At 26.9% G+C, this 27,642-nt stretch overlaps 3 protein-coding genes across 6 annotated transcripts; 2 read left to right on the top strand and 1 right to left on the bottom strand.

Moving 5' to 3' along the window:
- Positions 1 to 665: 665 nt before the first annotated feature.
- On the top strand, positions 666 to 15,659 carry LOC107167288 (major facilitator superfamily domain-containing protein 12-like). Its single transcript, XM_015516279.2, has 9 exons — positions 666 to 1,013; positions 3,069 to 3,374; positions 11,487 to 11,570; positions 11,688 to 11,883; positions 12,137 to 12,260; positions 12,559 to 12,912; positions 14,077 to 14,188; positions 14,801 to 14,951; positions 15,023 to 15,659. The coding sequence occupies exons 2-9, from the start codon at positions 3,107 to 3,109 to the stop codon at positions 15,177 to 15,179; spliced, it is 1,446 nt and encodes a 481-aa protein (XP_015371765.2). The 5' UTR covers positions 666 to 1,013; positions 3,069 to 3,106; the 3' UTR covers positions 15,180 to 15,659.
- On the bottom strand, positions 15,289 to 22,456 carry mRpL35 (mitochondrial ribosomal protein L35). Of its 3 annotated transcripts, none has more exons than XM_089220183.1 (5): positions 22,392 to 22,456; positions 21,395 to 21,455; positions 19,267 to 19,456; positions 15,893 to 16,000; positions 15,289 to 15,591 (listed from the first exon to the last, which is right to left on the bottom strand). In XM_089220183.1, the coding sequence occupies exons 1-5, from the start codon at positions 22,395 to 22,397 to the stop codon at positions 15,360 to 15,362; spliced, it is 597 nt and encodes a 198-aa protein (XP_089076309.1). In that variant the 5' UTR covers positions 22,398 to 22,456; the 3' UTR covers positions 15,289 to 15,359. The 3 variants fall into 3 exon arrangements, with proteins under 3 accessions (XP_089076309.1, XP_015371766.2, XP_015371767.2); XM_015516280.2 differs by lacking the exon at positions 22,392 to 22,456 and adding an exon at positions 21,532 to 21,686; XM_015516281.2 differs by lacking the exon at positions 22,392 to 22,456 and adding an exon at positions 21,544 to 21,630.
- Positions 22,457 to 22,661: 205 nt separating this feature from the next.
- Positions 22,662 to 26,650, top strand: CREG (Cellular Repressor of E1A-stimulated Genes). Of its 2 annotated transcripts, XM_015516249.2 has the most exons (6): positions 22,662 to 22,816; positions 23,191 to 23,248; positions 24,564 to 24,718; positions 24,873 to 24,992; positions 25,076 to 25,166; positions 25,230 to 26,650. In XM_015516249.2, the coding sequence occupies exons 2-6, from the start codon at positions 23,221 to 23,223 to the stop codon at positions 25,412 to 25,414; spliced, it is 579 nt and encodes a 192-aa protein (XP_015371735.1). In that variant the 5' UTR covers positions 22,662 to 22,816; positions 23,191 to 23,220; the 3' UTR covers positions 25,415 to 26,650. The 2 variants fall into 2 exon arrangements, with proteins under 2 accessions (XP_015371735.1, XP_015371734.1); XM_015516248.2 differs by having other exon boundaries at positions 22,664 to 23,248.
- Positions 26,651 to 27,642: the final 992 nt, after the last annotated feature.

The following is a 27,642-nucleotide window of genomic DNA, read 5'->3' as shown; positions in this document are numbered from 1 at the left end:
AGTAACAACAATCTGGTTAGTGGGTACCTATAAGAAAACTATTAATAACTTAACCTGTGAGTTATGAGTTTCGTCCAACATCATATATAATTTTATAATACGTCAAATGGTGACTTTCGAATTCTACGACAATAATACAACACGTCATGTAGAATACATGAATTAGGTATATTCTAAAAAATATTATTATAACAAATAGTATTTGAAAGACAAGAGACTTTATGGCCATAAATCCGGTAGTAAGTTAGTAAATGTGTATTAAATATTTACACACACACACATGTATATATCAGTGTGTTACAATTTTGTAATAAATGCGACGTATAAATTATTACCAATATAAACAAAGAATACATTATGTATTTATGTGTGGTAACGAGAAGCCGGAAGATTAGTAGACAGCAGTACCGCCCTAACTGACAACTATAAACTATACAGTTTACAGAACGCCGTACGGGCAGGTCGTGATCATCACCCCACTACACACAGCTAACTTGAACATTAGCAACAATGTGCGTAGGTACCTACCTACCTTTATAATGGTATTATAATAACATAATATCATGTACATTATAATATGATATATCTACCTCTATGCTTATAATGTGTTCGGGTTACATCACAACACATCGGCGGAACTGCGCGGGCTTCCATCGCCCAAGAAACCCGTCATAGCGCAGTGTCTGTCGGCGATCTGGACAACACTGTCTTGCGTACTTTTTTCGTTATTTCGTTAATCACAATATCAGTATTGTTTGCCAATGGTTCGTAGACAATTTAATTTTTAAATGTCATAATCGCCATCATTTACACGCGTTATAAATCGGCTGGTGTACTTATATAAACAAATTGTATACCTACATTAGATGTTCGTATATCAGCGATTCCAAGATACAACCGATAGATATATAGGTACCTGAGGGCTGAAATATCTATAAGTTGAGGTGATACATATGCGTGAAGAAAAAGTGAAAAAGCGCTCATAACATATGGTGTTATAATGCGTTTTTCAGGTACACAATTATATATTTCATTATTTATACTCGTAAATTAAAATTAATGATGTATACTATAATAATAATATTACTAGATATACATATAGTTATTGTATACTTATATGGTTATGCCTTAGCTTTATACACGGGTAGGTAATGCGGTATAAAAACGACTTCTATTCGTCACGTGTCGTTCGAGTTAGTGATGATTCTAAGGGATTCCTAAAAATATTTCATATTTTTAAAGAGATATTTAAGCTTTATGTATAAGTAATTTGCAATTAAATACACTTTAGAGAGGTAGGCAACTGTGCTGATGGTACCGTTCTACTGTGCAGTAAGTTCGAGTGAATCACTATAAAGTATAATATAATGGACAGTGGCGTAGCCAGGATTTTTCAATGGGGGGGTTTACGGTTTAGGTATATATAAAACAAATTATTTCAAATTGTATTGTACTTCAAATTTCAATTAAAGCATTTATTTATTAATGTCAAACAAAATTTTAATCACATTACAATATTTACATCAACCGTATTCTTCTTGTTTTAGTCGCTAATTTATTTAGGACATCATCAGGGTCTATTATTATATCATTATGTATATTCATCATTGCTAAACCATTCAACCTATTTTCACATGTGGTGTTTCGTAAATATGTTTTCAATCTTTTTAATGTGGAAAAAGATAATAACCATAAATAATATCTTTAATCGTGGTCATAACCACAGTGTTTTTGAAAACTCGTGCAGATAATATTAAAAATATAATATTATTATTATTATCAAATATCAATCAGGTTTCTGTCGTTTCTGGACGAGTTCTCTGAATATTCAGAAACGTTTTATGTCATATATTTTCATAGATAGTAGGTACTAGAATTAATGAAATATATAATAATTTATTAGATGTTGAAAGTCAATGGGGGGGGTTTAAACACCCAAAACCCCCCCCTGGCTACGCCACTGATAATGGATATGTTAAATTTGAATTCAATACCTAATGTAATAAAATAATTATATACGAAAAACGTTCTAAGCGAAGCCGTCCATCAGCTTTTTTAATTAAGTATATTTTAATATACTACTATACTAGGTGTCTAGGTAGCACTATTAATGACATTTGATGTAATTTATTTCCGAAAACTTGGCATTTGAAAGTCATTGTGTGTATAAAATATAATAATATACCTAAAAATTTATAATTACAACTTACAAGTATCCATTGACCATTAATAATATTTTTGAATCACAACAGAATAATTAACGACGTTATTCTTCGTTTAAATATGTCATTTCGTCAAAACTGCAATTTCAAATGTGTAGCTTTGATTAGTTATTTTTTTATTAAATTAGTAATTTAAAAAATACTAACCTTAAAATAAAATTAGTGTTAATATAATATGTTTTAGATTTTTTGATACCTTATTATAAATTGTAATTCCTTAACTATATGTATAAAGTATTTTGATTTGGCAAAAAAATATTTATCAGCAAATAGCAATAATTAAAAAAAGATCAAAAATTTGTCATTATTTCCACTTTCTATCCATTCGTTTAAGTTAGTTTTAAATTTAACTTACTCAGACATATGCACCTACCCCCGTTCCCCACCACAAACTCTATCAAAGGTGTAGCAATAGCGGTGCCTGTATCTTGTACATAGGGTGAACGCCACTACCGTAGGGTCTTCCAAATTTGGCTAACAAAGTGGTGGGGATAATGTTATTTTTCATACAATATCTGGAAGACCCTGTAGTTGTAGTAGGTACCTACATTATATTAATTATATTACGCATTAATTACGTCATATCTAAATTATAATAATATATAACAATAAAATATTATTGCTAATATTGCTATTGGTTGATTTGATACGTTTGTAATATTTAAAAATGTATATGATAAATATTTGTGTTGCGTACGTTTAAATAAATGAAATCTCCCTCCCTTACCCCCTGCAGATCGGTCAGATATCAAATATTCTTCTATATCCTTCGCTGATGACTGATTCGAATAATTATATAATGGTTCCACATATTTTGAATTTTGATTGCAACTGTGGTTATGTTAGATATTATAATTCAATAATAACAAACGTTACACACAATAATGGATCGGTGTGAGAACTGCGGCGACGAATATGAACGGTTGCTGAGCGAGGAGGATGACCGGTCGTCAGCAGCCGAGGATCATCGCAACGAACGTCCGCTTCATCAACAACTACAGCGGCCCGTTGATAGCAGTCGGCGCGTGGCTTTCGGCTTTGGACACGTGTTCAATGACATTACCGCGGCCATTTGGTTTTCTTACACCATGGTATTCATGCAAAACGTAGTTGGTGTACCCGCAACCACCGCTGGATTTCTGTTGTTTTTCGGCGAGTATTATTAACACAGTTATTTATATATTATATACAATATACTATACATAAATACATAATATGCATACTATAATATCTAGTATTTTGTAATCATCACTAATATCAATAGGTACCTATATAAATATTTCTCCATAAAAATATTCATGCAATTTAGAGAAAGCATCAGTTATGATTAACATGCACTGATTTGAAATTTGCTCTTCAACATTTGAACGTTTAAAGATTATAATAAGATATATAGGTGTTGTAGGTATACCTATCATATAATATAAGCATTGGGATTAGGTTATCTAGGTTCTTGATCTAATCTACATCGTTTTAAATACTATAGATGAATAATTATTAATTATGTAGTATAGGCAGTAATGTTTCCATAAGGTATACTACATATTATACGCCGTATACTCTTAAGCTTTTCTTAAAATAGCCAATATATGTATAGGTACTTTTTAAATTAGTATATTCAAAAATAAACTAAAATGTTAAAAATTATATGTATTTTTTCTTTTTTTATAATTTGTTTGATTGTATATTAGGTAAGTATAAAGTAGGTAATATAGCCTATTATTATTATATATATTACCTATTTACCTAATATACAATCAAACAAATTATAAAAAAAGAAGAAATACATATAATTTTTAACATTTTAGTTTATTTTTGAATATACTAATTTAAAAAGTACCTATACTGGCTATATTAAATAAGGCTAATCGAAAGTAATAAATAAAAGTATAGTAAGTTTTTTATTAAACTGTTCCGCAACGCCCAATAAGAAATTACGGATAATTGGCCAATACTTATTCAGTTATGTCTTATGTATAATGTATATGACACTCCATAAAAATTTAAAATTAATAAATATTATAGAAAAAAGCAGCTGTTGTTTACTGTTTAGTGTTTTTAGTGTCGTTGTCGGTGGTATTTCCCGCAATCGTCGTCATCGGTCTTTAATTCTATAATATACGCGTACCTACAATTTATTTAAATAATTAATTTTTATAATTTTTTTTTAAAAATATATTACAAATGTAATAGTAATTTTTTGGTTGTCAATTAAACCTCTCTCTAATACTTTTATCGTAAAAAAATTAAATACTTTCCTTATATTTTGGCGTTCTTTAGTGCAGTACAGATATAATCTCATTATAAAAAAAGCGGGAAAGTGGATGTCACTCTGCTGTACATGCAATAGGTTACAAGTGGGTTACTGTAATGGATGGAAATGGAATTAAATTTGAATTCAATGATATTATATCATTGTATACGAAAAACGATTCTGAGCGAAAACGGTTTATCTGTCTAGGATATATTAGAGATTATTAAATATTTTCAAATCTTAGATTTAAAAAGAAAATTTTTTATGAATTTCTAGCATAAAATAATTTGTGAATTTTCGTGATTTTTACGTATGTTGTCAAAATTAAAATTTAAATGCTTGTAAAAAAAAATGGTGACTATGAATTTATTTTATTTTTCAATTGCTATTGTAACAATAATATGTTAAGAGTATTGTATTAAATTGTCAAGTTTTTCTACCCAACAAATAACTTTTTATCGATATTAATTTAAAAAAAATTAATAATGATCGAAAATTTCAAATGCTTATGAATAGTTCAACTTGAGTCGAAATTTTTTGAAAATTGCATGGTGGATAGAATATAATTACATAAACATTTGGTGAAAATTGCATGTATCTATTGTCATTTGTTTTAAAGTGTCATCAAAAACCAAAATCGATTTTGTCGAAAACTGATTGTGCGTAAAATTTCCCGTTTTCCCCTTAATTTTTAGTTTGTTTATCCCGATTATTTAGAAAAATATTGAGAATTTTTTACTTTTGACCACCTAAAGTACCAACTAGATTCACTTTCTGATCGAACGAGGTACTGAAGTCAAAAATCGAAGCACTTTTACTGCCCCAAAACGTGATGACAGACACAAAAAAATAAAAAATAAAAACACATCACATCACACCATGGTAAAATTTGAAACCAAATTTATTTCTAAATTTTAACCAAAAATGTTTATTTTCTACCATTTTTTCATTTACGAAATTTGAGTTCTATAACCAAATTTTTTATAATGTATTTGGATTTTATATCCGGACCGTTCAGATGAGTTTGAGTCTATTAAGTATTAAGTGACTGAACCGTCAGTCTTATAAGCGGCGTCCACTGTATGGTATTGTATACATATATCTTATAGGCGAAGTAGGAAGTTGGGCATTGTGCACAAAGCACAAAGCCAAATTTCAATGGAAAGTTGGAATAACTTAAGTTAAAATTACCCTGTCATTGTATAAGTATACGATGCCCAATTAGATTTGGACACTATATAGATTAAATATATTAAAAATTAAATAAAACATCTTACGAGTATCTACTTAAAAAATGATTTTGCACTGTCGTCTTTATAATTTCCAACACTTATTTCGTATGTCTTGTTTATGTTTTCGATGACAACTCCACAGCTTAGAACTTTTTCTAATTCATCCTCTGATTTTAATGTAGAGATTAATAGGTAGATATATTAATAGAAGATAGGTAAATTTGTATTAGAATTTGGGTTGATTTTAAGTCAACTTTAGCAGGTGTTTCAATTTTTCAAACATAGTTCCGTACATCCTTATATACTAAGGTGAACACTCCGATTCTTCATAAATTGAACAAATTTAAAAGCTTATGTTGCGAGTATAGATATATTAGGTATATTGAATGACTTATTTGATTGGCTCTGTCAACAGATCTTTGATTTTATGAGTGTCAAGGCTTTCCATGGACAATCTTAAGTTCTCCCCACATATACTACACAACTCAATTATAACTTTATTGGTGAATTATATTCCATCACCACTTTGCAAAATTGCAATAGAAAATAGTTAAGAATGTTGACCAAAAGAAAAAAAGAACACTATACATGTTACGTTAATAGGATGCCAGACCCGTATGTGTTGTTCCCGTCTTACACAAGTACGTAACATTGCAAATTTTACGCTCATCATATCACGCGCGTTTAGCTCCGTTAGTTTAAAATTTAAAGTGAATTGATCTTTTATACATATTAAAGGTTACATTATTATCTAGGGCAGCGTTTTTCAACCTGTAGTAAGCGGAATGTTATCCTAAGAAAATCACCTTTCATAAAAAATAAAATAAAATGAATTGGGCGCACACTAGTTGCCTCCCGAAGTCAAAAAGGCCCATAATTTTTATAAGAATTGCCTCCCGACTATATACGAGTTTCCTCCCGACGTACCCTAAATGTTATCATAAACGAAAAGGGTCTATTACTATAGTTGCCTCCCATTAGTCAAGTAATAAATATATGAGTGGTTCCAAACATTTTCAAACATCATGTAGCAGTATAACAAAATAACTTTGTAATTTCAAAGTCGTAATTTATGACTTTTGTTATACAATATTACTTTCGTATTTGATACGATTATATTAAAATATTTTTCATTGATACCCAAATAAAAAAGCTGAGTGAAAAAAAAATATCAAATTTTGAGTAGGTACCTACAAATATTGGCTAAAAAATACAAGCCTAAGCAATGTTATAAATAATTTTCCATTATATACAATATACTTACATATTATATTCAATTATTATTACCATGCATTTATGTTATTGACTAATAATAGGTACTACTTCCTATTTTGTTTGACTTATTGATTTATTATTTTTATAGATGTGTAATTTTTTTTATAAATAATGAGTAATAAATAATTTTTTTTAAATGTCGTATCCCAAACAGCAAATGTTTGTCTAAAATTACTATTATAACATTATTCTATATATTATACCTACAAGACTGATGTTTTTTAACTGCACTATATATTTTTAATTAGTAGTAAAATATGTTTTATTTGTATTGATTATTTTTATATTATTATTGTTTTTACCAAGTCTGATATTTTTAATAATGAATAAACATTACCTATTTATGTGGTATGTGAAACTGTTTTGTGAAGTTTATGAACCACTATAACTATACTTAATTATATATATGGGAGGCGATTCGTATATTTTGGGAGGCAACTATAGTATGCGCCGAATGAAACATAATTAATAGTTATTCACATTAAACATTATTTGGTTTAATTGATTTACTCGATGTTAATAGCAATATACCAAACTGTACATTTTTTTTTATGCATTAAATGCTTATAAATTATAATATTATCATAATTTTGTAGATGCTAATAAATTACAGTTTCACATATATTGAATAACGAATACATTTTTTATATGAATAAAAAAACGTTATTTGATCATGTGGTACCTATGTGAACATTTTCAAGCTGTGTATTTGGTACGTGGATATAAAAAAGGTTGAGAACTGCTGATCTAGGTCATCTCATAGACTTTTTATTATATTTTAATTTTAAAGCGAGTTATGAGTATTTTAAAATCGTAAATTGTTTGTATATCTTAAAATATTCATAACTCACTTTAAAATTAAAATATAATAAAAAATCCAAGAGATGCCCTATATAATAATCTTGCCTTTAATTTTAAATTAAATCTTAAACTATGACGGAGCTAAACGTGATCTACCTATGTACTGAGCGTAAATTATCTATGTTATACGAACTTATAAGAAGGAGATGACACATACGGATATGTCATCCACTTACCTAATGGCAGACTAAGTGACGCAATGATGTAGTATACAATAATCATTAGAAAATATGGAATAGGAATTTTATATTTACGATTCCATTTTGAAATATTATCTAAATAGCCATAATTATACTATATGATCACTTTATCGTTAATATTACAAATAGGTTCGTAATATCGGCAGCAGCTGTCACATTGTCACGTACGAATAAAATATCTAAGTATAGTCTTGTAATGATAATTATATGATATTGTTACGTAATACGTATAAATGCAATTCGATATATACATTTGAGCAGCGCGCGGTTTTTAATATACACTACCTACTCACTTGAATCCAGGCAGGGTACACTTTGTACGGGCAATCTAGTACAATGCCCGGCCAATGTATGAACAATTTGACTATGCATTTGAATATTAAAATTATGATTCTTGTGCACAGTGCCCACTGCATGGGCATTGTTATATTATAATGCCCAGATTTCCTACTTAGTCCGTAATATATATCATTGAATATTATAAATTTATCACATGACAATTTTACTGATTATCTAAGACGCGTCACGCGTGTGCCTATCTCGTGATTTTATTTCGTTTTATTTTGTCAAGTGATGAGTGATGACGATGAGATCATGCATGAATAACTTACACTACCTACTACTGTAGTTATTATGGAGTTGAATATTACTGTAATGTGTTCGTTATTTGTGGTATAACTATTTCATAATATTTATGTAATATAATATAACCATTAATCACTTAAGTATATCTTTATTCGTCATATTTATTAAGAAATTAATTAGTGCACATTAGGTATGTAGAAAATAAATATTATTGCCAATTTAATATTATGTATGGGAGAGTTATAAATTGTACCTTGGTCCAATGTTTATTTCTTCTTTAATAATTTCCAATTGGTAAAAAATTAATTCATGAAAGAAATCATAGGGACTAGTTCCTATTGACATTGAAATATATTGACAATATAACCACTAATGAATTTATAATAAAAAATAAAAATTTTCCTACTCTTATTAAAATAGCGGTTTCTGGTTTTAGATTTTGAGTAGAGAAATGATATTGTATTGATTTTACAATGATGTGTTTTTTATGTCTGTAACCGCCTTTTTGGACCGTAAAAATGTTTCAACTTTCTACTTAAGCATATTTTCTGCTAGGAAAGTATAAATCTTAAGTGTAACACTATAGATTAACTTTATAGTCTAGATCAGGCATGTCCAACATATTCGGCCCTCAGCTCATATTTTTATGGCCCACGGCTACTAATATTGATGAACCAAAACATAAAATAACATAATAAAAAAAGCGGGTAAGTCGTGTATGTCGCTCTGCTGTACAGTAGGTTACAAGTGGGTTACTGTAATGGATGGAATTAATTTGAATCCAATGTATTATATCATTGTATACAAAAAACGATTCTGAGCGAAGACGGTTTATCTGTCTAGGATATATTATAGATTATTAAAAATTTTCAAATCTTAGATTTAAAAAGAAAAAATTTTATGAATTTCTAGTTTGAAATAATTTGCGAATTTTCGTGATTTTTACATATGTTGTCAAAATTCAAACTTTGAATGCTTGTAAAAAAAAATTGTGACTACGCATTTCTTTTATTTTTCAATTTTTATTGTAAAAATATATTATGAGCTTTGTATTAAATTTTCAAATCTTAGATATAAAAAGAAAATTTTTTATGAATTTCTAGCTTAAAATAATTTCTGTATTTTCGTGATTTTTACATAATATGTTGTCAAAACTCAAACTTTAAATGCTTAAAAAAAAATTGTGACTATGTATTCCTTTTATTTTGCAACTGCTATTGTAAAAATATGTTAGGAGCCTTGTATTAAATTTTCAAATCTTAGAATTAAAAAGGAAAACTTTTATGAATTTCTATTTAAGATAATTTGAACATTGCCGTAATTTTTACGTATTTAGTCAAAATTTGAACTTTAAATGCTTATAAAAAAAAATCGTGCCTACGAATTTTTAATATTTTTTAACTTCTATTGTTACAATGTGTTAGAAGCCTTGTATTTAATTTTCAAGCTTTTCTACCGAACAAATAAATTTTTATCGATATTTATAGTTAAAAAAACTAAAAAAGTTGAAAAATTAAAATGTCAGTAAACAGCTCAAAACAAATCTAAATATTTTGAAAATTGTATCAAATATATAAAACGCCTATATAAACATTCAGTCAAAATTTCAAGTATCTGCGGTAATTTGTTTTAGAGTTACACCAAAATAAGGAAATCGCTAAAAGTGAAAATCCAATGTTGTAAAAATTTAAATTTAATTTGAATTTCCGGTGGAATTTTTATTTGTGATAAAGATTGAAAAACTTGTAAGGAATCTTGTATTAAATTTTTAAATTTTAGATTTAAAAAGAAAATTTTTTATGAATTTCTAGCTTAAAATAATTTGTGAATTTTCGTGATTTTTACGTATTTTGTCAAAATTCAAACTTTGAATGCTTATAAAAAAAAATTGTGACTATGAATTTCTTTTATTTTTCAACTGCTATTGTAACAATATGTTAAGAGCCTTGTATTAAATTTTCAAGTTTTTCTGCCTAACAAATAAATTTTTATCGATATTAATTTTAAAAAAACTAATAATGATCGAAAATTTAAAATGCCTATGAATAGTTCAACTTAAGTCGAAATTTTTTGAAAATTGCATGGTGGATAGAATATACTTATATAAACATTCGGTAAAAATTTCATGTATATATGGTCATTTGTTTTAAAGTTACATCAAAAACCAAAATCGATTTTGTCGAAAAATGAGTGTGCGTAAAATTTCCCGTTTTTCCCTTAATTTTTAGTTTGTTTTTCTCAATTATTTAGAAAAGTATTAAGAATTTTTTACTTTTGACTCCCCAAAGTACCAACTAGATTCACTTTCTGATCGAACGAGGTACTGAAGTCAAAAATCGAAGCATTTTTACTGCCCCAAAACGTGATGACAGACACAAAAAAAAAAAAAAAAAAAAACACATCATGGTAAAATCAATACATTCATCGCTCCGCTCAGAATCTAAAATATTAATTCCGTGTCACAAATATCTTAGATTCTTTGAGAATGGTTTATTTGCCGAATATTTGGTATTCATTATTATACTGTCTAATCTACTGATAAACTAACCGAATAAGAATTTTTTTCTAATTTTTATGTGCGACCCGCATAGTATTAAGCTTTTCAATATATTATTTTGCCCACTTGATATTTTGAGTTTGACATACCTGGTATCCTGGTCTAGTGGTCTAGATAATACTTTTTCTTCTTCTTGGGTTTATCTGCCGACTGTCATCTAGACCATCCCGTATTCCCGTCACACACGGACACACCCAATTATCCAGTTGTCCCTACAACCATAAAGTACTTAAGTACCTACGTTATGAATATAATATAATATAATATACTTATTACTTACTGATAATAATTTATGTATAGGTCAAACTGTAGATGCAATAGCAACACCATTTGTTGGAATCATAGTGGACAAATTTGGGAAAAAGAAAAATTGGGTACTTTTAGGTAAATACAACTTTAATATTATATAAATTATTTCTGTTGGTAGTTTTTATAATGCAATAGTATTATTTATTATTATTACTCAAGTAAAAACTAATTGAACATTCACAAAATTTCCAGGCACAGTAATAGAAGCCATAAGTTTTCCGTTAATATATTATGCTTGGAATTTATCCATAGCTGTAATCACCTTGATTTATATTTGCGCGATATTAACATTCCAAATGGCATGGGCTCTAGTTCAAATTTCTCACTTGTCGTTGATACCAGAGCTGACTGATTTGTCTTTAGAGAGAGGAAAATTAACTTCAATAAGGTGTGTTTGAGATTATTTATTATATGATTAGTAATTACTTATAATTTATAATACATAATATTATATATACAGCGGCCATTCGCCATTAAATAGATTGACTAATAAATGGAAAAATAATATTTTCATATTTCATTGTTTGTTTATAATTTATATTTTATTTACATAGTCATCTGTGTATAATAATAGTATGTACTGTAATAGTTATATTACCTGCATCGTATCGTCTAATTGCAAATATTTCGTGTTTATATAGATATGTATTCACAGTGTCCACAAATATTTTAATGTTCATCATTGCTTGGTTAGTATTCAGAGGTGTACGAAAAAACGGAAATATGAGTAGTCTAATTGGTCCTAACGACTCAGAAAAATTTCAAGTTAGTTTTAAAATATATCAGAGGTCTACTAACTATACCATAGATTTTTAGTATATTTATTTTAATCTAGGACTACACCTAGATGTCTATATTATAATATTTATAATTTATACCTACTACCTACTCGTGATTTATGAATTATTGAATTATAATTATTATATATCATAATATAATATATTGGTACAATCACCTACATATATACATATAACGTAGCTTACCTAACCTAACTTATACGGAAGTATTAGTTAACGACTTAACGTACACAATTTACTTAAAAATATTATGTCATATAATATAGATGTTAGCGTTAATTGCTACAACGATTGGAGTGGTATCGGCGTTTATTTTCCACGGGCTATTGAAAAGCCCACGAAACACCAATAAAAATTTGATGTACAGGCAGAATCGGAAGATAAATTTCGATAAAATACTGACATTTTGTAAAAACCTTCAACTGTACCAAGTGGCTGTCGTGTTTACAACTTGTAAGCTATTGATAAATATAGCTCTGATCTATATACCGCTTTTCATCAACGAATCGGCAATTGATGAATCTGGTTCCATTGCTAGCATACCGTTGGTGGCGTATGTGTCTTCTTTGATCACATCTATAGGCGTGGAATACGTTGAACCATGTTTTAAATCTGATAAAGTAAGTTCGAATAGTATTTGTATACTACAAGGTCCGGCAAAAATCTCCCATATTTAGAGTTTCAGAGATTGTGCTGTTTGAGTTGTATAATGGTGATACAACTATATGGAGCAGGTATCTACCGATAGCGGTATACATGCCATTTTTAATAGGTATTAGATGCAATTCATCGTAGAGGAGTATAATCGTATAATGGTAGTTCTGCGATTTATACTCAGCGAGCATTTCGCCCAACTTGACCGACATGATTCTGTTCCAGATGGATAAACAACGCATGTTTGGGTCAACTTTAGAGCAATGGGTTCTGCATTTAAGAAAAAAAAAACCGTCTGACCTACTTTTGACCATAACAACACCAGAAAATGCTAAGTAGTTGTAATTAAAAAATAAAAAGATTTTTTCTGTATCTTTGTGTATTTATACCTAACTGCTTTTTGAAAAACTGGAGGTTTTTTAGCCGGATCCTGTACGGTGAAAATATATATTGTTATAATTTATAATAATTCTTAGCCATATTACATTTATACCTAAATATATCTAATTAATGATAAATTATAAATGGTAAATACAATAATAATTAACTAATAAGTAATAATAAAGCCAAGTTAGCAGTAGGTAAGTTAGTATCTACTAATAGATCTTGTACTCATACATGAGTCGTTTTAAAGGTAAAAAAGTATAGTTAAATGGTTTAGTGATGGTCAAACAGGTTGGGGACGAACAGGATGATCCCCTATGATCTTTTTCAACGTTTAATATCTGAACCATGAATTATATTTTTAATAATTAAATAGTGCATGTTAAAGTATATGGATCTGAAATATGGTTATATTTTTTCGGGACTACAAACAAAATTATTTGAGTTTAAAAAATACAAAAAAATTTTGAAACAGTAAAAACTTTTTTTGTATAAATGATATTAAAGTTAGAGCTCTGATTTTTTTTGAAAATGTTGATGCATTTAAATTAAAATTCTTACAAGTAGTTTCTGAGTTATTCAAATGTTTAAATTAATGGTAATAATCCTCAAATATTTTACATATGTCTGATGTAGAACATATTTTTAAAGTAAATTAATGATAGAACCTCCCCAAAAATCACACTTTAATTGTTGTATTAGTTAACCATGTATCATGTAAGGTAATATTTTGTTTATGTCTTTAGGTGATATTTACAATTGGTAGTATGATATCAATTTTTGGATCATTATTGGTATTCTTCAATCCTAATAACGGACTGACTTATCACTACTTATGTTTAGCTGCTGTATGCTATGGTAACACATTTTTAATTTTTAAGCCATTAAATAATAAGAATAAATTATTAAATTAAGTAAATATTTAAATATATTAATTATATTATTTGTCTGTTTAAAAATAAACAAGTATGTTTATATAATGACTATAATATATGTAATGCACCTATGTTTAGGAGTACTCTTTTTAATGTTATTTTTAAGGTACATTTAAAAATTTTTCCTTATTAGTTATATATTCATAAGTAAGCGTGCAAGAGTTTCAAATGAATACTTAATGCACATACTATTTTATTTTAAGCTATAAAGGTTAAATAATTGTACTTAAATACTTTATAATTGTTATTTAAATATGATAAGTTAGTAAATGATGTGTTTTTATGATAGCTGGTTAAACCTTTTTTTTTTTAAATTCTAACCAAAATTTAAACAACGAATTATGAGTAATTTGTTTCAAGATTCATTTTAATTATGCATTGGGCATTGGCTTTAATTATTATAACATTATGTGTATTCTTAGTATCAAAGTATAAAATAATTATAAAAAAGTTGTATTCAATTAATCATTAAATTAAATCTTTTGAACATAATTTTAAACATTTTTAAAATATAAACTATTATTTTATTTTTAAGGTTCAGGAAGTGCAATAACTTCAGTTTTAAGCCTTAGTGTCACTGCGAACCTTATTGGGAATGATATAGATTGTGGAGCATTCATATACAGTTCAGTTACATTTTCTGATAAATTGATTAATGGTTTAGTTATCATTGGAATAGAATTCATGTAATAAGTTAAACAAATTGTTTTTTATTACAAACAAATGATAATTTATATATATATATATTTTTTTCTAGGAAATGCACAGATTTGGAAAAATGCTCTCATTATTACAGAGATGTTTTAGCATTTAGCAGTGGATCACTTGCCCTAATTGGTTTATTGGTGTTTTTAACAATACCAAAAAGACTTATAAAGACGACAAAGAGTTCATCATCTCCGATAGTTATTTAAATTGAATTGTAAAAATAAAATATGTTCCTTAACTATTTTTAGGTTAGGTTAGAAATATTTTGAATATTTTAGTTATTGATAATAACAAATAATTTAAATACAACTAATATAAAATACTATAAGTGCATGTTAATTATCTATTTCTTACAAACACTTTAAAGATATTACAACTGTTTTACATTAAGATATTGGAATTTTTCTGGTAAATGGATACTCTTCTCTATCGTGATATGGTTCATATGGATCATCTGGATAAAACCTCCTTTTCTTCCAATATTTTGTAGTCATTTTATCTAAAAGCGTAGACTGTTTGGCATTACAAAACACGTGTTGTCTCAATCTTCGTTTTCTAGCAGCTGGTTTTTTCCACAACTTCTTTTGTCGTCCACATTTAGTTCTAATCCATATACCCCTAAAAATGTATATACTAATATTAAACAAAAGAATTATTATTTTGAGATAAATATCATATTTTTAAAATATTTATTTAAACATAATTTATACTGTATACTTAATAGTTAATATAATTAAAAAAATATTCCATTTGTAATAAATAAATGTTCACATTTTTGTATAAAATATAATTTAAACAAAGGTATCAGAGGATTTCTAAAACAAAAAGTTAATAGATTAGATATATAAAATACCTATATTAATTTAAATTTAAAATTAAGTGAGTAAAAAATTTAACTTGTTAAATATTTAAAATTTACCATCCCAAGCGATAAAATCGATCAACAACTGTTTTAACAGTTTTCCTTTTGCCTTTTTGCAATGAGAACTTTGTTAGATTTCTCTTTTGTTGAAGGTTGAAATCAAACCTAAAACAAGATACATTTGTTAATAAAAGTAAAATACAAGTATGGTAACTAAATATTATTATTATAAATTATAATTATCAATCAATAATACTATACATTTATACTATATCCTGATTTTTAAGTTCTTTGTCATATTATATCATAGTAATGCGATAATAAAATTTATTTTTTACTTTTAAATAATTTTCAAATACATACATATACTATGCCTCAAATAAAAGTATCATCCTTAGGTATAGCAATGATAGATTTTTGTTAATTTTGGTCTGATTACACCAATATATAGAGTAAATTGGTTTTTGCTAACAGATTTTGTTTCCAAAAAATGTCTTTACTGTGTTAATCTTAGCAAAATACAAGCTACATTGTTATTGGAATGATAAAGTAACACTTCTGAAATGTGGAACATATTCACCACACCCAATGCTGCTGCAGAAGCTGTCTGTCTAGTGCCTAATTTTAATGTTATATGAGACAAAGTATACTAGTTTATATGTAAGTATATAGTGTTTTCAATACATTATAAGTTTATATGAAAACATTAAATATAAAAATAGCAGGTAAGTGAATGTCGTTCTGCTGTACATTAGGTGGTGGGATGGACCTATGACTAGGTTAGGTTCATCGGCGTAACTAGGGGAGGGGGCTAGGGGGGCTTAGCCCCCCTGCAACTGTATTTAGCCCCCCTAGAAGGTTTTACATTTTAGCCTCAAATTGAGCCTTTAGCTAAAACCCAAATCCGATAAAATAAGAAAAAAAATGTTTAAAATAACTCATATGTCATAACTCATAATAGTCATAATTAATAAATATTGTATACATATTGACATTGTTTTATTGTGGATGTACCAAAAACAAATTTATAAGTAATTGGTTACCTATAGTTATAGCGGAAGAAATTGTCTTGACGTATTGTATTGAGTCAATAAATACTAATGAGTAAAGGTATGTACAGGTAAAAGTATGGTAGGTACATTAATAATTATTGAATGTACGACGCGGGTATGAGACTTATTATGATTGTTTATCAGTTAAAAGTTTTACACAAACTACAAAGTATTTATAGGATTGTATTGTATGTCCCGAAGACCAAAACCCACTTATTATATTTGTTATCTTTAAATAGGTACCTACCCGTATTAGCGTATTTTTGTATAGACATATTAGTTATATACTTATATCGTACAGCAGTTACTGGTTAGTGATTATAGTACTATTATATAATACAATCTCAACTGTTAAAATCAGTTGTACAACAAGAAGTTTATCCAAATGTTTATTTATTATTAAAGACTGCATTTGCTATACCCATCAGCTCAGCTACGTGTGAGCGATCTTTTTCTTGTATGAGGAGAATTAAGTCATAGTTTAACAATTTATTATAGTAATACACTAAATGTGTATAATAGGATTAGGTCAACTATGACCCGAAACAGATTTAGTGATCTGACTATACTTAATATAGAAAGATAACTATCCAATGTAATAAACGATGATGATATTTTAAAACTATTTTCATCAAAATATAGGCGTATACAGTTATAAATTATAATGTAAATTTGTTTTTATTGACTAGGTTATATTTTGATTCTATGGTTTATTTTAAATTTTGATTTTAGAGGACTCTTGTGATTACTAAATGCTAGGGATGCTTAGAGGGGTGGGGGGGGGGCAAAGCCCCCCACAAATTATCTTGGACTTGGGTTTTCTAGGTCCCCTGTAGCTATTAAATCCTAGTTACGCCCATGGTTAGGTTAGATTTGAATGCAATGATAGGTATCATTGTATACGAAAAACGATTCTGAACGGAGATGATTTGTCAGTCTAGGATAAATTATATTTAAATATTGTCATATTATATTCTATTTTGAAACAAATATATTATTTTTCAATTATGACACATTTTGAATAAGACATGGTTAATCAATTTTTCCAAAAACATTGCATGTAGTTATCAAGATATTCATATACCTGATTTCATAAAAATTTAAAATGCTCAAACATTTTCCTATAATGACGCTTCAAATTTTCTATAGAGCTATTTGAAGCAAAACTTATGGAAAACTTAGTGTTGAATTTTATAACCTTAGATAAAAATACAAACGATATTATGAATTTTGAACTACAAAATAATTTGCAAATATTCATAGTTTTGATGAATTTTTGTCAATATTTGAACTTTCAAATGCTAATAAAAAAAATTGTGCATATGTATTCTTATAATTTTTTAATCACTATAAGAATAACTTATGAGAAACTTTGTATTAAATTTTCAAGTATTTTGATAAGGCCAAAAAAATTTTTCAGAAAAATTGAAAATTTCAGTTATCTATAAATACCTCAAAAAAAGTCAGAATATTTTGAAAATTAAATCATTTAAAGAAAATGCCAATCTAAATAACTGGTAAAATTTTCAAGTATCTACGACTTATACTTTTTGAATAATAACAAATGTTTAAAATCGTTTGAGGATAAATCGTTATCGTTACGCCATTTCGTAAAAATTTAAAATTCAAACGCACTTAAAATTTTTCCTATAATGATTAATGATGCTTTGAGTTTTCTCTATAGCTACTTAAAGGAAAACTTAGTGTTGTATTTTTAATCCTTAGTTATAAACACAAACATTTTTATAATTTTTTAACTTCAAAATTACTTGCAAAATTTCACGTTTTTGACAGATTTCGTAAAAATTTGAACTATAAACGCTTATAAAAAAAAATTGTGACTTACGATTTTTAATTTTTTTTAGCTACAATAAGAACAACTCATAAGGAACCTTGTATTAAATTTTTAAGTTTTTTTGGTCATCTTAAATTTTTTTACCAACACTTCAAAAAAAAATTCTCATAAAAATCGAAAATTTCAGTGGTTTATAAATATCTCAAAATAAGTCGAAATTTTTTGAAAATTAAACTGTATATAGATAACACTAACATAAACATTTGGTGAAAATTTCAAGTATATACAGTGATTAGTTTTTGAATTACAACCATATAAAAAAATCGATTTGGTCGAAAACTGGTTTTGCGTAAAAATTCCAATCATTTTTTTTTTTTTGTTTTTCTTGATTTTTTTGAAAACTATTGGAAAATGTTTCTTTTTGACCTCTATAATGCACCAAGGATATTTACTTTTACATCGGAAACCACCCCTAAAGTTTGAAATTGAAGCATTATTTCAACTAGTTATGCTGTACACAGACACAAAAAAAAAAAAAAAATATTCCATAAATAAAAATTACTACATTTTAAAATAGTACTTACATGATACTAGATTGAGCAATAGGTGTATTCTTGGTCATAATCCCTTCTGATTTCAAATTGAAGGATAAAAAGGAAGAATAGAACCGATTTGTTTCAAAATTGCTTAAGTTCATATTTAAAGAACTAAATAAATTAGATCCTGTAGTTTTACTTGAAACATTCTCTACTTGTAACCGCATAAGGCGGACACCTAAAAATATAAAGTATTATTTAGTAGATAGTTTGAATGTTATTATATAATATTAGTATAGGTATGGTTTTACTGGATTTAAACCAGAGTTGTTTTTTCTTTATAGATGCTTTTTAGTTTTTGTATAGGTACCTATTTTCTCTTTAAAATAACATTCGTGATAACTAGTGATATAATTTTTTTTTTTTTTTTGCTTAGATAAATATACTTGGAATTGGCACAAATACCAAATATTTTAAAAGAGAAAAAATATGGGTCATAAAGAAATCTTTAAGGAGAAACCTTATTTTTATTTTTTGAAATTTATAAAGGGTAAAACAATTATTAAGATGATTTTAAGTGCAATTAGTCATAAATATTACTAACTTATTGTTGTTCAAAGATTTAAGAGCAAAAAAAATACTAAATAAATGAAATACATTAGATTCTAATGAGAGATAAACATATTTTATACCTTTAAATATTTCAGTGGTTTTAAAATACTGAATTTCGGAATAATTCTAGTTTATTAGGAAATTATTAGAAGTACATAATATACAGCTACTAGCTAGTGTGGTCACTTACTCGCAGCACATGCTCGGGCAATTAAAATAAAAAAGGATATTTTCCTGTTATGCGAGACTAACTTGTTTTTTGACAACATCACAATCCTGTTATCTAAGACTACCAAAATGGTATTTTCCTGTTATACGAGACTATGTCTATTTTCGCGACTACCACCCAAGACTATCTCCGTTATTGTGGCCATCACAATTAGCTGAATGATACCTATCCATAGGCTGCATTTTAGCGTCGCAAATATATTATACATAAATATAAATATAAAATAATGAGTTTTTTATTGATATTTATTAATTTGTATATGTGTCCATCATTTTTTACTATTTTATTTGTGGATTTATCATTTTTACATTTATTATTTAAAATAATATAATATTATTTTACCATTTTTGATCGTGTTTGGTGACGACATTAATGTTATTTCTTTTTTTCATATATATTATATAGTTATAATTTGAATATATGGCCATAATTTTTGTATTTATAATTTTTATATTTACGCCAAGTCTGGCTGTAGCACCTCCAGTGTGCGCCGTGAAAATTATATTACAAATGATTTCAATATTTTCTTTTTCTTTTTCTTTATATATAAATAAAATTCGAATGTGGCCATCTTTGCAATACCTACAGATTAAAAAAAATTAATTAAAATCGCCCCCGCATGTACGACATTCTCTTAATAAAAATAAAAATAAGGTAGTCTTAGATAACAGGATTGTGATGTTTCACAAAAAAACAGCGGTAGTCGCAATAACGGAGGTAGTCCCGATAATAGCCGTAGTTTCGTATAACAAGAAAGTACATCAAAAAGATCTCTCAATTTGTTATGTAAAAGCACATATTATATAGTATTATACCCAGCAAAGATTACCATGAATTGTGTGTAGTCCGAGTTACTTTTTTTGCTACAATATTTTAATACTTCAATTTGCTATAATTTTGAAACTAGGCCTGACCAACAAATTTTGATGTCACATTAATTATTTTTGAAAAAACTATACATACTATAGGTTATACATATAGGTACTACTATAGGTACTATACACAGGAATAAATAAAAAGATTGAAAAATCACAAGGGAGCTAAACTAAAATCATGCCTTAATTTCTTTAGAAGAGCTTCATTTCAAGCATAATATAACTAAATAGGTACTTCATTTGCATTAAAAAAAATAATATATAGGTAGAAATTTAATCACACAACAAATCAAAAATTAATTTAGTATAACCAAGTTATATGAGTAGATGATATATTTGTAGTACCCAATTGTATCTAAATAATAATATAATAAGTTTATCTTAATTATCTGCAAACATTTGTTTCATTTTAGTCTAATCTAAACTTATACTTCCAACAGATATAGATTAAGTTACTAACCAGATATAATAGAACCACAAGCTCGTTTAAACATGGTTTTGAAAGTTTTTGCAATTGTCACCTGTAAATTAATAATTATAATACATACTTAAGACTGTGGTTAATTAAAAAACTGATAGTGGATAAATACTACTCACTCGATATCAAACCTTTTATATTTTTTGTATTTTCAAGCAGAATAATATGGATTACCTCCTAATCCTAGAAGATCTACATTCTACAATTTTGTCAATTTTACTATTTTATCAAGTTATCACTTTTATCACTTATATTATATGGGTGGCTGGCAGCTGTTGACGTAAGTTGTCCGAAAATTGATAAGAGTGGTTATATAATGATCAGAGTCGTGGTTATACGACGGTTACCTTGTGGTTACAGTGTGACCAACATGAGGTGGCGTTGTACAGCAAAGTGTAGACTGTACCCTGTTCATATTGACATTTGTCGCCTTGTCGGATAAGCCATATTACCACATTACTGTAGTCCACGATTAAAGATTTAATCGTGCTGTAGTCGATGGGCAACCATACTATTTTAAATCGTACCTCTAAGGGAGTATGTTTCATAGATAATAAAGAATGGATAGGCCATAGGCCACGGCTATGCTTATAACATTTAGGTGCCGCGTTCCGAAAGAGCAGATATCTTCTGTCTCACAAAGGTGCCTGTTATCTCGACTTGTGAAAATCTAATATTTTAGCCCACCACTTATTTTATTTATTTACAAAAGTTAAAGTGAATTTGTATAAACGTTATACAAATTTGTTTTCCCAGTGCAAGAATCATTTTAGGATTCACACTAGGATCAATTAATTAAATTGATTGCCCTAAAATATCTAGATATCCGTTTATTTCATGAAATCAGGAAAGTTAATGATCAAAACATTAAATTTGGCCGTTTGTAGCATTTGTTTATTTTAATTTTTATTATAATTTCACTTACTTTTATAATATATTTATATATGCATATTTATATTGTCTATAATATTATACTTACATACATAAACAAATACCTGAAAACTATATAAATTAAATTGGAGAATTGGACTTTATATCCACTATGGTACTCGGGCACTATTCACTCTTAAATATTTTATAATTTATAAAATTTATAAATAAAATGTTCAAAAATATTTTAGAAATAAATACAAAATTTCATGAAAAAAAATCATGGATTAGAAAAAAAGCACCTACTTTAATAAATAATTGTTTGAGAACATATGATAAGGAATTATGGCCTATCCATTCTTTATTATCTATGGTATGTTTAATGTTTTGTAATAACAATACTTGAGATTAATAACAAACAACATAATATTATTGATTTAGCACACTCCAATATTATTATTAAGTATTATTATTTATTTATGTGCATAAAACTCCGTACTCCGTAGCAACTAGAGCTGTGGCCTGTGAAATGAAGTAATAATTTAGCATAATAAATAATGCGCATACAATTAAACCCGTATTGCCCTTCTTTTGTCTTTGTTTTTCGAACTCCTCATTTGTGACATTGGTGTTTTTTATATCACAATAGCACTACATGTAATCGATGATTGTATTTCCTATAAATACCTACTTTGTACTTCGACAGACCACAATAATTTTATTATTCCACCATATTGAATGTTCTTTTGAGTAGCCGCACTAATAGGTTACGTATTGTGTTTATTAAAAGTATAAAAAAATTTATAAAACTGTCGAAAATGGTTCTTGTTCAGTTAATTTTTCTATTAATACTTATTAATCAATTTTACAATAATGTGGAATGCATATCGTTCTTCCATTTTACACAGGATCCACCACCAGTCAGGGACATTGCCCTAATGTCTAGATATATTGTTCATAATTCAGGTAATATTTCAAACTTATTTTGTATTTTAATAGGAAATTAATTTTATAAATACCTAACCAAGAACTGAAGAACCTATTAAATGTGTAACTGCCAAGTGCCAATTGTTTTATTAAAAATTGTTAATGATTAATAATGTTTATTTAAAAAAGTATAATTTTTTTATAGGTAACTATATTAAATTAACAGTGTTGAGTAGTAACGTAACAAAAGTAACGCGTTTCTATAACAGTGTTACTTTGCTTGTAACGTGTTACGTAATTTCATTAGAATTATTTTCAAGTAACGAAAATGTAATAGAAATTACTTTTGATAAGTAATTTCTATTGAATAACGCGTTACAGTTTCGAATTATTAAGTACCTACCTTTTACAAATTGAAAAATATATATATATATCTATAATGCAGGTATTAAAATGTTTACCAATCTAGTATAGTAATATATTATATATATTTATTAAAGCTCTTTATACAGCTGATCTCACAATTTTGAATTAAATGACATTAGTAAAGAATATTTTTATTAAATACAACACTGCTTTACCATCCAGTACTTCTGTAAAACGGTTGTTTAGTGTTTCAGGGAACATTTGTTCTAAAAAAAGGTCGCGTATGAGTGACAAAAACTTTGAAGATATACTATTGTGTAAAGTTAATTTAAAACATAAATAAATATAAAATAATAATATTGTAATATATTGATTTCTTTTTCAAATTATATCTATTTACTATAAGTAATGTATTTCTAGTAACATTATTGCCAGGCATAATGATGATAATATTGTAAAGAAATATAAAAATAATATTTATTTTTTTTGTAACGAGAAAGTAATGAGTCACTTTTCAATTTGAAAAGTAAAGTAATTTCATTGCAATTTTATTAGAGTAACGAATAAAGTAACTTTATTACATTTCTCTCTAAGTAACGAGTAAAGTAACTTCATTACTGTTTAAAAGTAATTTACCTAACACTGTGAATTAATTATAATATCTAAGAAAAATAACATGTTTAAAGTTATGTATTTATGTACATACAAATGATTATTACTTATTAGTTATAACATATTGCATTTTAACATTTTATATTTTATACTAATATACGTGCTATACTATTATATTAGAATTTTTTAAAGTGTGTAATATGTTTATTATTTATAAAAAATATTGCATAAAACCAAATTTATTTTTATCTTATAAAAATATTATGTTTATGGTTTAGCTGTTATAGGTATATTATAAATATTATATTATTATTTTATTTAAATATTTTATAAATTTACCTATTAAATGATTTTTTAAATGTCTGTCTTTAAATAGATTGGGCAACACTATCTTATTTGGGAAACCAGTCATTTATGGATGGTATGCCAATGGGTAGGGTCTATTCAGTTAGTGACGGAACAATCAATAATAGTTCCGGTGTTCCCTACATTATGGCTTCACCAATGGACTTATCATTTCAAGATGTTATGGTAAATATTATAGTTTACCATACATCATGTCAAAAATGATTGATACATATTAAATAATGAATTTGGTAAAATTTACTATGTTTCGTGTCATAATAAAAATAAATTATGGACATGCTAGTATTGTTATTGAAATTGGTTGTTCTTTATTTTTCAGAAAACAAAAAAATGTTCTCTAGTGTTGAGTTTGGCACAGTCTGGTTATTGCAATAAAAAATCTTATGACCCTGAAGATCCACGATGTGCACAGCTTACATTGACTGGAAAGTTTGTTAAGGTACCTAACCTAATCTCAGAACATCAAATTTTTTTCTGAAATTTTAATTATTCTATCACAAATATTTTTTTAATTAATTTTAGTTGGATAAAACTGATTCTGAATGGAATGTAGCCAAAACAGCTTTATGGACCAGGCATCCTGTTATGCGTAAATGGAACATTCTTGTGCCAGGTAAATTAATTATTTAAGAAATGTTTTTTAATTTATAAAATAAACTTTATTTTATTGTCTTAGGTCACAAATGGCAATTTGCAAAAGTAAATATTGAACATATTACACTCATTGATACATTTGGTGGTCGTAAGTATCCAACTATTGCTGAATATTTCAATGCAACTCCAACTTTCAAATATTGGCCCAAATCAAGACACACAATTATTACAGTTAAAGAAAATGTCATTATTGATGAAGAATTTTAAAATTATATAGGTGCTCTTTTTAAAATAAAATGTATGAATATTATATTAAAAATGGCCAATCATAACTTATAGACTGATTTATGGTATAAATGTATTATTCATTAATTCATATATATACTGGGTGATTCTTTTTTCAAACAATACTCATTATTTTAAAAAGTATTGACTTTTTTCAAAATATTTTTTATCCTTATCGTTTTTTTTGTTTTTTACTTTTTAGAATGACAACATAGAGTTTTAATTTCATATTCCAAAGCAGAATATTTTTCTAAGTATTTTGATTTTTATGAATTTAGGACGAGTAGTTTTTGAGTTATAACTTTATAAGTATTTAAAGTTCAGACAAGCGGAGTAGTGAGCAAACATTTTGCAGGGTTACCCCGTACCACCCACTCTGCCAATCTAAACTTTAAATACTTATAACTCATAAACTACTAGCCCTAAATTCGATTTTTATGAATCAAAATACTTGGAAAAATATTCTGCTTTGGAATATGAAATTAAAACTCTATGTTGTCATTCAAAAAAGTAAAAAATGATAAGGATAAAAAATATAATTTTTTAATAAAAACGTTGGTTTTTTAACAACTTGAAACTATGTAAAAAAATATTTTGAAAAAAGTCAATACTTTTTTAAATAATGAGTGTTGTTTGATAAAAGAATCACCCTGTATATATACTTGTATCTTTTTGTGTTATATATTTTAAAGAAATTGATTTAGGTAACATCTTTATCATAAACATAATTTTATATAAATGTTAGGTTATATAATATTTCCTAAGACATTTTAAATGTTAATTTTTATTGCTCAATAAAATAAAATAATTTATATATTATGAATGTATATGCTTTTTTATGTTATGTATAATAATCTGGTTTGTAAATCATAAATTTATTGTAAACTGTTTTTTGTTATGAGAGAATTACTAATAGGGCTAGTACTAATAAGGTATTTAAGGCTTAGTAAAAATTATGTTTAAAAAATAGAATACCTAACTCTTAATAATAACTCAAGTCACAGGTACTTTTCCATAAAAAAATATAACATAATTTATGTATATTAAGAATAAGTGTGAGATGTAATTATGTCATATTTTCCAGTAGGTAACATACTAAATGCTTATAGTTTTTTGATAGGTAGCATTTTATGGTGGGTAGCTTACACGCTTAACCATCTTACTCTAAATCAATATGTATAAGATAGTTCATTAAAATAAATATTATACAATGTGAAAGCGATTAATTTGGTAGAGTCTATGACAATCAGTAAAAGAAAAGTGATTTCAAGTCTAGTATAAAATCAAATCAAAATGTGACTCATTTATAGTTCTTGAAACTAGTAAGAAATATCTACTTATTTATTTATACAAACATTAATTATATCAAGGGTATCTATAATAAATATACAATCAATAGCAGTACAATAGTACAATCTATACAACAGGTATTTACTTACATCACATATACGATATACTTATTGTACTATTTGTATAGATTGTACGTTTATTAAAAAAAATAAAAATATCAAGTTTACTTAATTATACTATTGATTGTATAACAATAGTAATAGTATTCTATAAAATGATTTTTTGGACCCAAAAATAATAAAGTTAGGTATCTTAGAAGTTAATACCTAGTGTATGACTAAAAAATGTGTCATATAATTATGGTGGAATACGGGGACCATGTATTAATAAAAGTGTATATCAGTGGTTCTCAATCATAGGGTTAGGTTAGCCTAAACCTAACCTACCCAGTTTTGGGTTACGAATAATTTTTAATGGGTCATCAAAATATGAGTTATAAAAAAATAATATAAGTAAGATAAAAAGTTAATTAAGTTTCTTTTAGTTATGATAATTTAAAAAAAATTAAGGTGGTGGGGAAGGGTAAGTAGCACCCTAATGAACTTTATTTTCCAAAAGGTAGCATGAAAAGTTGGGTAAATATTTTGGGTTGTCAACATAAAAAGGTTGAGATCCACTAGTGTATATAACCTTAGTATATACACTTCAGTACTTTACCTACACTAAACATATAAACTTCAACTTAAATTATTATATAATTTATTATACATGAGTCTAATTCTATTTAAGAAAAATTTGATTGATTTTAAGATAATAGGTAGTTTATCTACAAAATACCCTATTAATTATTATTTTTGTTCAATTTATGACACTTATTCACATATTAATGGGGGAAATTTCCTAAGATTTTTCTTGGGTTA

This window comes from Diuraphis noxia, unplaced genomic scaffold, assembly GCF_037042655.1.
Source record: "Diuraphis noxia isolate RWA-SAM2 unplaced genomic scaffold, SU_Dnox_SAM2 contig0002, whole genome shotgun sequence".
NCBI classification, from domain to species: domain Eukaryota; kingdom Metazoa; phylum Arthropoda; class Insecta; order Hemiptera; family Aphididae; genus Diuraphis; species Diuraphis noxia.
Note: the sequence above shows the minus strand (reverse complement) of the source record. Positions and strands in the feature narration are given on the sequence as shown.

Bases quoted from the DNA above. Each gene is read 5' to 3' on its own strand.
- LOC107167288 (XM_015516279.2), top strand. From the start codon at position 3,107: ATGGATCGGTGTGAGAACTGCGGCGACGAATATGAACGGTTGCTGAGC. The intron at 11,571-11,687 runs GTAAATACAACT...CAAAATTTCCAG, and splicing joins GAAAAATTGGGTACTTTTAG to GCACAGTAATAGAAGCCATA. The intron at 14,189-14,800 runs GTAACACATTTT...TTTATTTTTAAG, and splicing joins TTTAGCTGCTGTATGCTATG to GTTCAGGAAGTGCAATAACT.
- mRpL35 (XM_089220183.1), bottom strand. The intron at 19,457-21,394 runs GTTAGTAACTTA...TTATATTTTTAG, and splicing joins TTGTGGTTCTATTATATCTG to GTGTCCGCCTTATGCGGTTA. The intron at 16,001-19,266 runs GTAAGTACTATT...ATCTTGTTTTAG, and splicing joins ATTGCTCAATCTAGTATCAT to GTTTGATTTCAACCTTCAAC.
- CREG (XM_015516248.2), top strand. From the start codon at position 23,101: ATGGTTCTTGTTCAGTTAATTTTTCTATTAATACTTATTAATCAATTT. The intron at 24,719-24,872 runs GTAAATATTATA...TTTATTTTTCAG, and splicing joins TATCATTTCAAGATGTTATG to AAAACAAAAAAATGTTCTCT. The intron at 25,167-25,229 runs GTAAATTAATTA...TTATTGTCTTAG, and splicing joins ATGGAACATTCTTGTGCCAG to GTCACAAATGGCAATTTGCA.